Here is a 13,187-nt window from a genome sequence, read left to right on the forward strand (position 1 = left end):
AGACCTCTATTTATATTTTTTATTTGGAAACAGGGTCTCTTAAGCCAGTGAGCTGGCTTCAAACCTACGCGATCCTCCTTCTCTGCCTCCCAAACACGGGATTACAAGTGTGCGCCACCATGCCCGGCAACCCTGTTTTAAAATAAAGAATAAAATAAAGCTGGGGGTATAGTTTGGAGGTAGAATGCCCCTGGGTTCAGTCCCCAGTACTGCAAAAATAAATAAATAAAATAAAAATAAGAATAAATAAAGAAGTAAAATATTTGCTGAAGAAAAAGATAGCTACACAATTTCCAAGTGGTGCCATATAAGATACTTATGAATGTTAAAGGGAACCCTTTACATTAGAAAATCTAGCACTGACTTAAGTGATGAAAAGGTGCATCTTCACTAGTGGGACAAATTGAATTCTGTACTTTTCAATAGAATACCATCAAGAAGAAACTGGCATCGCCTATATGATTTCTGCCAGCCTATAGTCTAAATCTAATCTTGCAAAAAAAAAAAAAGCATTAAAGAAAACTCAAATGGCACTCCACAAGGAAACTGGCTGGTGTTCATAAAAAGTTAAGGACACACAGAATCATTTGGGATTAAAGGAGACTTACAGAGACATGTCAGCTATGCAAGACTGGACCTTTCTACACAAAGGAAGTTGTCAGAGTAACTTGAGGGTGGGACTTGAGGGTGGTAGTGATGATTCAATGTTAATTTCCTGCTTTTATGACATGGTGTCTATACAGGAAAATGTCCTTGAGAAAATACACATCAAAGTATGCAGAAGGTAATGGAGGGTCAGGCTGTTGTGCTGCGCTCACACTTCTGTAAGCTTGAGATCGTTTCAAAACAATAAAAGATTTAAAATTGACAAAATTGTGTTTAACTGTTCAGATTTTCATAGTGCAGGAGGTTTTGAGGTGTCCATTTATGATGGTGGGGAAAGAGGACTGTGGCGTCAGTCATGAGAATTGTCCAGTGGTATGTTCCATCCTGATTATCTTCCCACTGCTTGCAAATGTGTTCATTTGTGGCCATTAAGATCTCATTTGCTTTCTAAATCTTATAAAACGTGTCATTCAGATATTAAATTGTCTTTCTATAAAGTTATTCTAAAAACCAAGCATCAAATGAAATTCAAAATCAGATAAGTAGACAAGTTGGTAAAGTCCTTTGTCCCTAGAAAAAAAAAATCATTTTGAAAACCACTGAAACAAAACCAGACATGGTGGCACACAATTATAATCCTAGTACTTGGCAGGCTGAGACAGGAGGCTCACAGGTTCAAAGCCAGCCTCAGCAGTTTAGTGAGGCTCTTGGCAACTTAGTGAGACCTTATTTCTAAATAAAATATAAAAAAATAGGTCCGGGGGTATAGCCCAGATGTAGAAGGCCCCTGAGTTTCATCTTTGGTAAAAAAAAAAAAAAAAAAAAAAAAAAAAAAAAAAAAACACGGCAATAACTTGCATGGGATCATGATGGTTAGAATAAACTCAGTAGTTGGAGGTGGTGCATTGGTCATTTACCCACTGCTTAACCTTCACAATAAATGTCCATGTCTTCTCATTAAAAAAAGAGGTAAGTACACTTTTCCCATCACACAGACACACAAAAAAGTATGCAATTTCCAATTTAAAAATGCCTGCTTGAGCTGAGTGTAGTGGCACACATTTGTAATCCCAGCATTTGGGAGGTTGAGACAGGAGGATTGCAGCTTTGCCTATAGCCTTAGCTACTTTGTGAGGCCCTTTGCAACTCACTGAGACCCTGTTTCAAAGTAAAGAATAAAAAAATCCGGCTGGGGGGTGGATCTCAGAGGTAGAATGTCCTTGGGTTCCATCCCCAGTACTGTGCGTGCGCGCGCGTGCACGCGCACACACACACACACACACACACACACACACACACACACACACACGCCTGCTTGGGATATGCTAATTTGGGAGCACACTGGTGTCCATCTTTTCTGGAAGAACACTTGGTTTACACTCTGGAGTCATCCGTGGTACTTCCTAAGCAGTCCAGCAGGTGGCAGTCTAGGAGAAGGACTGTTTCCTTCCTTCCCATCCCTAGGCCTATCTGCAAATCCTTTGAAAAACAGAAAGAATATAGACTCAGCAATGTGCTTTCCCTTCTCTGTCATAAGAATAGGATTTCAGGGCTGTTCTCTCAGAATGGGTACCTAGGCATAGTATGTTCCTCACAAGAAAGGAGCCAAAAAGAATTTTGTATATATGGTTGACTATACAGTATTGTGAAGCTTATTATTTTTCTTTTTTTTATGATTTCTAGAAATTCCACTGATTTTATATCTCTTCGCCCTGATTTCTATGACGTGGCTCTGGGGAGGACTCCACATGGCTTACAGACACTTCTGGATGTTGATTCTCTTTGTCATTTTCAACAGTCTACAGGTAAGCCTTGCAGGATGGTTACCGATGACAACACTCACTTAATGAATACAAGACACAGGTTGTCAACCTTAAAGAGTCAAGCATCCGTGTCTAGGTGAATGTGTGCCCACACTAACATCATCTGGAGTTACGGAACAAAATGGAAGGGGGTTAAGCCTTTAAGGTTTGATATATGGCTGGGTTCTAACTTGCTCACTCTACAGATTGAGAAGATATAAGATATTTCCTCTCCTTCATTTGACAATATCCAAGTAACTACAAAAGCATGCTGTTTTTCATTTAGATTGATGTTTAGAAGCTTTGCAGATGGCAACCTTGTAGGACCTATTTGCCTATTTGGACTATGACTGTGTCCAGAAATTAGATCAGATGAGGAGTAAAAACAGCCATGTTCAAACAATCTTCCCTTATTGCTTAATAAATGAGTGTGTTTTGGTTTGTAAAAAAAAAAAAAAAAAAAAAAAAAGAATTAGCCAGGCGTGGTGGTGCATGGCTGTAATCCTACTACGAGGCTGAGACAAGAGGATTACATGTTCAGGGCTAGCCTCCGCAACTTAGTGAGACCCTGTTTCAAAATACAAAGTAAAATGGACTAGTGGCATGCTCACAGGCAGAACTCTCTTACCCAGGGTTTAATCCTTAGTAAAACACACACACACACACACACACACACACACACACACACACACACACAATTAATTGATATCCTCCAAGTCCAGCAATATCTATTAGTTTTGTGAGCATACTTGGATAGCATAATTATAAATTATGTAGCCCTAAGCAAAAAATTAAAACTGGCTGTTTTAGCACTTTTGTTAAGTGGAAAAATGCTACATCACAAAAATAACAAATAGAGTAAATGAACACATTCTCCATATTTTTTTAAAGTGAAAAGGTCTTACACTAAAATAATTTCTTAAATTTACTAAAAGTACCTCTGTATAGTCCTTATCTGGACCACCTTCTTAGAAGTACATGTATATACATAATACATACATATTATTTGTATGGATAATACATATTATATACATACATATTATACACATACATAAAATATATACATATTATGTATGTATTATCTACATACATGTATTTAGAATTCTATCATAAACTAAAATATAACTGTTTTAGTTTTGTCCATTAGGATACAAATTCTTTAATTGAACATAGCTTACATAACATTGCCTAATCAAAAAATATTATCAATTTAGGAAGGAAAAATACAAAAACTAACTTAGAAGTTTGGAATAGGTTGATAAAAATGGATATTGGATCAACTGTCATTTGCCAGGTACAGTATGCCTGTGCTGCCTGTACTGGGGTGAGGAAGATACCCCTGCCCTTCTAGGGTCTGACCATCCAAGGAAGAAAGCAATTTGTTATAAGAATACACTGTGGCCTGTGATGTGCTGGTAGCATCCAGAAAGTTGAGTTAGGGCCTGCTTTCTCCTGCCTGTGCCAGCGAGTGAGTGGGGTCCAGAGCTGAGCCATCAGGCCGGAGGCCCTGCCTCCATCACCTTTGGATCCCCAGGGCCTAGTGGAACTAAAATCAAGGTCCAACTTAACAGCCTGCGCATGTATTTTCTTTGGCAGGCACACAATGGTCCACAAGAGTATTTCTGATTTTTACATCTTTGCTGCAAATGTTGAAAATGGAGAAATGTCACATTAAAAACCTGAATTGCTATCTTTTCTTAAAGACAATATGTGAGTTGCAGCCATTTTCAAGTCCTGAGCAGATGTCTCCCTCTTAGATGGATTCTGCGACCTTAAGTTATATCCCATATACTTGATTCACCTCTTCAGCCCCTGAGTTTGTAACGCTTCTAATGTTTGTAAAATAAATGAGGCCTACGTGGTTAGAGATGAGTATTTCAGACAGAGAAAACTGTGTTGGCTGAGGCTGCAAGACGGGAAAATGATCAGTCATGTCTGAATTAAGCAGGTTTGGAGGGAGGAAGAAAAGTTTTGCAATTAGAGAAGAGGTGTTGGGCGAAGAGGTAGAGGGGAACTTGCCTTAAACGCCAACTCACCATGCTCAAGGATGTTGAACTGCAGCCTCGAACTAGTAGCAAGCCCTCCAAGTGATGGTTTTGTTGGTTTTATCATGATTTTTTATTTTGTCACTTTTACATTTTTTCCTCATTTTGAATGGGAGTGACATACTCATCCCTACCCTAGATAACTGGAAATTTAGGAGGGTAGTGAAAAGAAAAGTGGGTAGAGGCAGGTAAGCTATTATTATCTGGAGTATGGGTGTTTTGGCAATGTACCTGGAATAAAGAGTAGGTAACAGGTTTCAGAGTTGCTGTAGAGACAAATATTAATGAAATTTGGTTAGCCAATTGATGGAAGAGTGTAGAGTGTATGAAAAAAACATCGCTTGGAAATCCCTAGTAAGGGGGAATGTCTGGACACTGACCCCTTTAGTCCAAATATAGATCACAGAGAACAAGGTTCCCGGGAAAGGGCCGCACAAGTGGTAAGGTTTTGGAGACATCGGTAAACACACCCATGTTTTCTTAAGGAGGTATAGGGAGAGAGCCAGTAAAAGAGGCTGTTAATGAGTGATCAGAAAACATCATGAGTGCCAGAATAAGGAAATGGAGTTGCTGGTAGAAAAGAGAACTTCAAAAACAAGCAATAACAACTCTTTCAAGTGAAACAGAGAAGTTAAATAGGATGGGAACTATAGAGCAATGTATTTGAAACTAGCCATTTCCAAACTATAGTGTGCATGAGAATTCAGTGCTGGGGCTTGTTAGAGCATGTATCATTAGACCCTACACCAGGGTTTCTGATACATCAGGTCTGGGTGGACTGCAATTTTGCATTGCATACAAGTTTCCTGGCGATGATAATTCAACTCCCTTGGGAGCCACAGTTAGCACCAGAAGGAGTTTGCAGAGGATGCAGAGAGGGAAAATAATAGCTCAGGAAGGGAGACTGGTTGCTTCAAAGGAATTTTACTTTTTTTCCCTTGAAAGAACAAAGGAGGAGCTGGATAATGCAGGACATACCTGCTGTCCTGAGAAGATGGTGGCTGATGCAGGTAGAACAGGCCAGGTAGAGTGCTTCTAGGTTGGGGAGTAGAGATGTTTCCTTCTCTGAGGTGGGAAAGGAGTGGCCAGTGCCCACAAAAGCTGCTCTGGAGCTGAGATTTGGGAGTTGAATCTAATGCCCTCTTTCCTCTTAAGACCAGCAGCAAGGTGATTTGTGGAAAGGTATGAGTTGAAAGGTTGAGGTGAAAATAATAAAAGATTCTGGGTGCAGTGGCCCACACCTATCATCCCAGTGCTTAGGAGGTTGAGACAGGAGGATCCCAGGTTCCAGGTCAGCAGCACGGGGTATCTTAGCAAGAACCTATTTCAAAATGAAAATATAAAAAGGGATGGAGCTGTGACTCCATGGTAGAAACCCCCATAGGTTCAATTCCCAATACTGCTAAATAAATAAATAAATAAGAAATATTATTTCTTTTCTCTTTAATTTTTATTTTTATTTGTGTGTGTAGTGGGTACTGGGGATGAATCCAAGGGCCTCCTATCTATATTCTCAGCCCTATTTTACTATTTTATTTGGAAACAGAGTATCACTAAGTTGAGGGAAGCCTTGCTAAATTGCTGAGGCTGGCTGCAAGCATTTTGATCCTCCCATCTCAGCCTCCCAAATACTGAGATTAGACTCACACAATCCATTTCTAAATAAAAATAAAATAAAATAAAAAATAAAATAGGGCTGGGGGTATAGGTCAGGGGTAGAATACCTCTAGGTTCAGTCTACAGTACCACATACAACTAACTAAATAGATAATAATGATGATATATAGATAATGATGATGATGATGATGATGATGATGATGATGATATAGATAGATAGAGTGAGTAGGGCAATTTCTAGGCAGAACTCAAACTATGTTGTAATATGGCCAATAAAAATATTGCTTAGAGCCTGGCGTGGTGGCACATGCTTGTAATCCCCGTGCTTGGGAGGCAGAGACAGGAGAATCACGCAGGTTTGAAGCCAGCTGCGCATGCTGGCTTAGGAGACCCTGTTTTCAAATTTTAAAAAATGTAAAAATAGGTCTGGAAGTGGAGCCCAGAGGTAGAAGGACTTCCAGGAATCCCAGTACCACCAATATATGATATATATATATATATATATATATATATATATATATATATATATATATATATATATATATGTATGTATATATATGTATATATATATATTGCTTAGAGAGAAATCAGTTTGATTCAAAGGAGTTTGAAGTTGAGTCAGTCATGAAAATTAAACAAATTCAAACCTTAAGGTCATAATGGTAGCCTGTGTAACTTATCAACCTGTATACACAGGAAAAAGTTGTGAAGCTGTTACAGAGCATTGTATATACAAGGACTGTTGAACATTATACTATATTCAATTGAAAGATATAAAAATTATGAACTTTTTCTTTGAGGAACTTATTATGAACGAAGTGAAATCTAAAAATATTTTGAACTCATGTTTAATGAGCTTAATTCAATCTATGTGACATTGCTAAAGAATGACTATTTATATCACTATTGCTTGGTATCTGGCACACTGACACATTCCTAGTCCCAATCAGTAGTAAATAAGGCCTATCAAGAAACACTTAGAAAAAAACCATTTCTCTAGGGCTAATTGGAATTCATTTAATTTACAAATTGCTTCCAGTCTTTAATTTAGGGATTTTTATGGAATGTGGCTATATAGAGTAGTAAGACCTTCCAAGTTTGTTCCATGAAGACTTTATGGTTTGGTTTCTTTTTGTTTATTTGTACTGGCTTTTGTATTTCTTTTTTAGCTCTTATCAGTGCCTATGACCACAAAAGTATATGATGGTTCCAATGTTCGCCTACTAAAAAGGAGATTACTGTCTCATTTTATTCAGACTATTATGATATAGATCTTCTAAGATTGGTGGATGAAAGGCATATTTCTATAATTTATGATTGTTTTATGTTTACTATTTGATGAATTTTAGATAAAGATATCTTGAATCCTTATGAATGAAATATTATTTGACATGTATTAATCATTTCCTGAAGGACCAAGGCTGAGCTGCCATATTTCTTATAAATTTGAATAATTAAGAAAATGTACATGAAGTATTTTATAAAGCATTATGAATGCAAGCACAAAATTATAAATATGTCTACATTATTTTTATTGCTTAACAATCTTCCTTGAACTTAAAAAATATCCAAAGAACTGATCTCTCACTCAAAATCTTACTGGCTTATTCTCATTATTTAAAACTTATTGACTATTTTAAGAAGAAATTTTTAAGTTATTGGATATCAGAGGTACACAGAACACAGAGAGAAAGAAGGTAGAAATCACTCTTTAAGTTAGTTCCCTGGGAATTTTCTCCTAATCTCAGTAGCTACTAGATACCATGTCTGCACAATCATGATAATTGTGGTTTTGCTACCTTCCCCATGATACCCTTTATGTGAGGTGACCAAATCCTGAAGTTAATTGTACTTTGTTTCATGCCAAATAGAAATTCTGAAGCCTCAAGAAAAAAAATAAAGCCAGGTGTGGTGGCACATGCTTGTAATCCCAGCACTTGGGAGGCTGGGACAGAAGGATCGTGGTTCGCGGACAGCCCAAATTCCAAAAGATTTTTCATTTTGTCAAGTGCACATTCTGCACACGGGGCACGATGAACACCACTAGACCTAACTCCTACTTTCTCTCTAGCTCCAGCTGACAAAAAAACTTATTCCTCAACAAGAAAATCCTGTGAAGGAGCAAATACCCCCCACCTTGGGTCCCATCTCACCCAGGAAACACTCACAAGGTAGTGAGTACTTTGGGCAAGCTTGAGTCATCAACAGATTCCAATAGTGGAAAGAATCAAGTTGATCTCATAAAAACAACATATTTTCCACCAAATGAAAGGATTCTTTTACTAACGCAGGTGGCCAAAATAATAGATGTCCACTGTGTAAACTTTCTCAATTGTCTTATAAACAGATTCACATTTTGACAAGGCCAAGAACAGCTACTGTTAACTACAAGGAAACTTTATCAGTGTGACAACAGTTTGACTATTCTTGTGCTCTACCATTGAACTAGTGTCTCCATATTTTCCACAAGAAATTCAGACTGTGTGTTTTTTCAATTTTTTGTTTCACTAGTCCAGTCACCTCTATTTTCTTAAAAAAGTCTGTCATTTCTAAGTAACTTCATGCTAATATTTATAGACCCTAAGTTTCATAAATTGTTAAAGCCAAACTATATCTAAATTTATACAACAATGAATGGGAACAATCACCAGGCTGATCCTTGGCTAGTCAGCACTGGTAACCTATCAATTACTTGTAAAAAGACTGAAATAGCTACTATCCAAACACCCTGCGTGTCTTCTAGGTTTCCAGCCACTTAAGTTAGAAGTATCCCCGAACCACCAGCACCTGAAAGGCTAACACTTGGCCAGCCCGGAAGCCTCTGGGACACTTTTTCTGCACCAGACCTATAGCCATTCTTATTGGGCAATACCTGTTCATTATTAAATACTTTGCATCTCATTCTTAGCTATACTTTTGTCCCAAAGCATTGCTCTATGTTTAACCTGAGCAAGTCATATTGAGACTGACATAGAGCATCTATTTCAAGGTTTTCTTATAGGGGTGTCTCCCTGACTGACGTCCTCATCGACTGTGAGGAATCCCATATAAGGCAATGAGGGTAGCCAGCAGAAACAGACATGAGCCACTTGGAAATGCTAGAAAATACATTTTTGGAGAAAGTTCACATACACAGAAGAAGCTTTCCAAACGCTGAAATGTGTTCTTCTTGGAATGCCTGAGCTGGCAAGGGAACAGACCTTTACAGACGATTCGGATATGACACTTCTCAGTCTGTGGGGGATGAGACCTCCTCAGCATCGCCGGAGTCCTCTTTGACCATCTCTGTAACTGACTTACACATGTTCATCATATGAGCATCTGGTCTTGATGCTCCCTCATAGTTTTAGGAGTGTTCCCCATTTCAGAGAGTGGAGAATGGAGTTACAACATGGAATGTGTAGATAAAAATCATAGCCCATAATCAGGTTTAAAGATCAGTTGGTTAAAAGCTTTTTCACTTCTTTGCCCCATGTCTTAAACTGCGAAGTGGACGGGAAATAAGTGGTTCAAAGGTGGGAACAGATTTTTCTAATTTTTTAAAATTGTTCTTTGGTGGCCACTCCAGTCCTTTGAGGGCATAAAATGTTCTTCTTATATAGAAAAATTTTGTTTACTGTTTCTCACCAACACCCCTTTCTCCTTTCTATTTTTTTTTTTACTCTCTTCCCCCTTCCTGTTTTCCCTTTCTTTTTTCTTCTCTCCCTTCCTTCCTTGCTTCCTGTGTATCTCTTAATTATTGTATGTTGAGTTTCAGTCTTAAAATTAAAGCCATCTCTTATGAAGAGATTTGCTCAGGTGCAAATATCTCCTCATCATAAGAAACAAAACATCTCTGCTCATGAAAAAGTATTGATTCTATCTCAAATATAGCAGAAAGCAAATTAATAATCCCTATTTGATTTTCTTCTGTGAGAATTCCGTTAGTATCCAGAGGAGTCAAGCACAGGTGTTCGCTTATCTATGGTACATATTTAGTTTTGGGTTGCGTCCTTTTGAGGATAAATAGCTTTTGGGAAATACTCCTTGTTAAATAATCAGTTACAGAAGACTAATTGTTTCAAGGCATTCCCTTTGCAAGTGCTTTCCAACAGCCAACAGTCATAAGAAATGTCACTTTGTTTCCATTGGAGACCAGCATGTGAGCTATTCATGAGGAATGGAAAGGCAGTCTTCCCAGAAAACCCTGGAATAAACATGTAGACGGCAGGGGAGGTTGGGATTCTATCACTGATTTGTCCCAGAGCTATGTCAAGTTCAGTGTGTGTGTGTGTGTGGGGGGGGGGTGATCACTACATTTGTTTTGTAGTGTGTGATTCAGAGAGTCTAGTGAAAACTTCATGTGCTCTCCTGAACACCCAGGAACAGTTCCATAGTAACAAATAAATGCACAGAAGCTGAGGAGGGGAGATGCATTTAAATTTCTTGATCAGGCCATGCCACACTGTCGGCTGTGCAGTAGCATCTGGGCTGGAAGACACCTTCATGCTGTGTGCAGTGCACTTCTTGCCCCCTTTGACAATGAGTGGCAGTAGGTCATGTCCCCTCCACATTAATCTGTGGATTGGCCAGGCAGAGTTCTTCAGACAGACTGCAGGATTCTCACTTTTGTTTGAGCTGGGTTCTCAAGTTAAAAGTGTCAAAATCTGATCTGTCAGGAATCAGCTTCTACTGAAAGGCCTTCAGTGATGCAGAGGTGGAACAGACTACAGCCCTGATGCCTGGCTTTATGTTTCCAAACCCAGTGTCTTTCATGTCTCCTGTCTTAGGGATGGAACCCAGGGGCATTCTACCTCCAAGCTGCACCCCCAGATCCTCGTTTTTATTCTTGATTTTTGAAACAGGGTCTCACTGAGTTGCAAAGGGCCTCGCTAAGTAGCTGAGGCCATCTGCGAACCATGATCCTCAGGTCGCTGCCTCCTGAATGCTGGGATTATATTATAAACCACGCTTGGCTGATTCTTTATTTTTGAAGCAGGGTCTAACCAAGCTGTGGAGGAACTCACTAAGTAGCTGAGGCTGGCCACGAATCCAGATCCTCCTGTTTCAGCCTCCCAAGTTTTTTTTTTTAATTGATGCATTATAATTATACATACTAGTGGGATTTGTTGTTACATATTTACACATACACATAGGTAACTTGGTCAGTTTTATTCCCCAGTGCTTCCTTTTTCTCTCCTCTCTACCCTCCTCAGGAGCCCCTCTCCTCTCCTCTACTGGTCTCCTCTGTATTTTCATGAACACTCTATTCTTCAAATGTTACACTTATAAGATTTAGAGGAAGCAAGATGCAGAAAGGCATGGTGGCCCACGCCTGTGATTCCGGTATTTGAAAAGTTGAAAGAGGAGGATGACAGATTTGAGGCCAGCCTCAGCAACTTGGCAAGGTCCTCGGTAATTTAGTGAGGATGTTTTAAAATAAAAACTAAAATAGGTCCGGAGGTGTAGCTCAGAGGTAGAATGTCCCTGGGTTCAATCCCCAGTACCACAGAAAAAGAAAAGGAAGAAAAAAAGCAAAGAGAAAAGAGAAAAGAAAAGAAAAATAGAGTTAGCAAGATATATACCTTCACCTCTATGATAAAACGGTTTCAAAAGAGGAAAGCAATATGTAGGACTATTTTTTTCCTGGTCATTCATATTTCTTGCATTAGTGTCAGTTTGTAATTTTTCCAGGATCTACAGTTATATTCTTAATGTCTTTTATTACTCAAATATTGGTGTAGGAGGTAGTGCTTTTTTTTCAGTACTGGGAATTGAAACCAGGGGTACTCTACCCCTGAGCTATTATCCCCATTCCCTTTTATTTTTATACTAAACACAGTATAACTAAAATGCTCAGGCTGGCATTCAGCTTGGTGATCCTCCTGTCTCAGCCTCCCTAGGAGCTTGAGATTACAGGCATGCATCACCACACCATGCCAAGAATATATATATATATATATACATACATATATACATACATATACATACATACATATATACATACATATATATATATACACATACATACATACATATATACATACATATATACATACATGTGCTTCACAGTAACTTTCTTTAATGTAGGGCTGTCAGGTTAGCAGAACAATCATGCAGTTAATGCTAGGAGACCTTGGTTTTACTGAGCTACCTGATATTTCTAACTTTAGTTATCTATTTTCTAAACAGAGACATTGGTTCTGGCCCTAAACTTTGTTCTAATGATTGCATAAAAATGTATGCATATAAATAAAATTTGAAAACTACCAACGTTGTACAAAATCAAGACATTATAAATGGATAAATGAACAAAAAATGTTTGCCTCTCAAACTATAAGGAAAAACGAGAAGACAAAGAGATGCAACCATAAACTTAGTGTATGTCTTCTTTTTTAAAAATGCTTTTATTGGGGCAATGCAATTACACATCATAGTGAAATTCAGTGTGATAAAAACATACAGGCACATGAGTCTTCTTTGCTCTCACAAGTTTTGCCCCTGAATGATCTTATCCACGCAGAGGCATCCCCTTCACTACCCTCAGTCCCTGGTTTACATGTTGTTTGGCACGCCTCAGCTTTTAAATGTAAAGCCAAGGCCTTCAGAGGCAGGCAAGTAATTTATTTGGCTGAAATGAGCTTGTGGTCGGACTGTCGGACTTGGTGGGGGATTAGAGAAGAACCAGGAGAGTACGTACTTCTCCTAAAAGCATTTCAGTGCAAATGGAAAAAGCAAACATGGTTTGAGCCAAACCCTGGGTTTGCAGGGTAAAAGCTAGCAGTAAGTAAGTGTGCAACCTTTGGATAAAAATAACTTCAGAGCTGGGCATAATAACGCATGCATGTAATCTCTGTACATAGGAGGCTGAGACAAGAGGATCACAGGTTTGAGGACAGCCACAGCAAGCAGTGAGACTCCCATTAACCTAGTGAAACTGTTTCCAAATAAGAAATAAAATTGAACTGAGGGAGTAGCTCAAAGGTAGAATGCCTCTGGGCTCCCCAGTAAACACACACACACACACACACACACACACACACACACACACACACACACACATTTAAATTTCTTCCTCTTTAGAGAAATTAGGTTTCTTTTGGAAGGCAAATCAGACATGAGCAGATTACCTAACCTG

At 38.7% G+C, this 13,187-nt stretch overlaps 1 protein-coding gene across 1 annotated transcript in view; it reads left to right on the top strand.

The window, feature by feature from the left end:
* Window positions 1-13,187, top strand: part of ADGRV1 (adhesion G protein-coupled receptor V1) — a gene marked incomplete at both ends in the record, with an annotated part of 566,633 nt that overhangs the window by 482,523 nt on the left and 70,923 nt on the right. The window contains one exon of the mRNA XM_080707128.1: window positions 2,290-2,411. Within this exon, the coding sequence (XP_080563254.1) occupies window positions 2,290-2,411 (122 nt within the window). The remainder of the gene's footprint in view (window positions 1-2,289; window positions 2,412-13,187) is intronic.

Source organism: Muscardinus avellanarius (assembly GCF_963383645.1).
Source record: "Muscardinus avellanarius genome assembly, chromosome: 1".
Lineage (NCBI taxonomy): Eukaryota > Metazoa > Chordata > Mammalia > Rodentia > Gliridae > Muscardinus > Muscardinus avellanarius.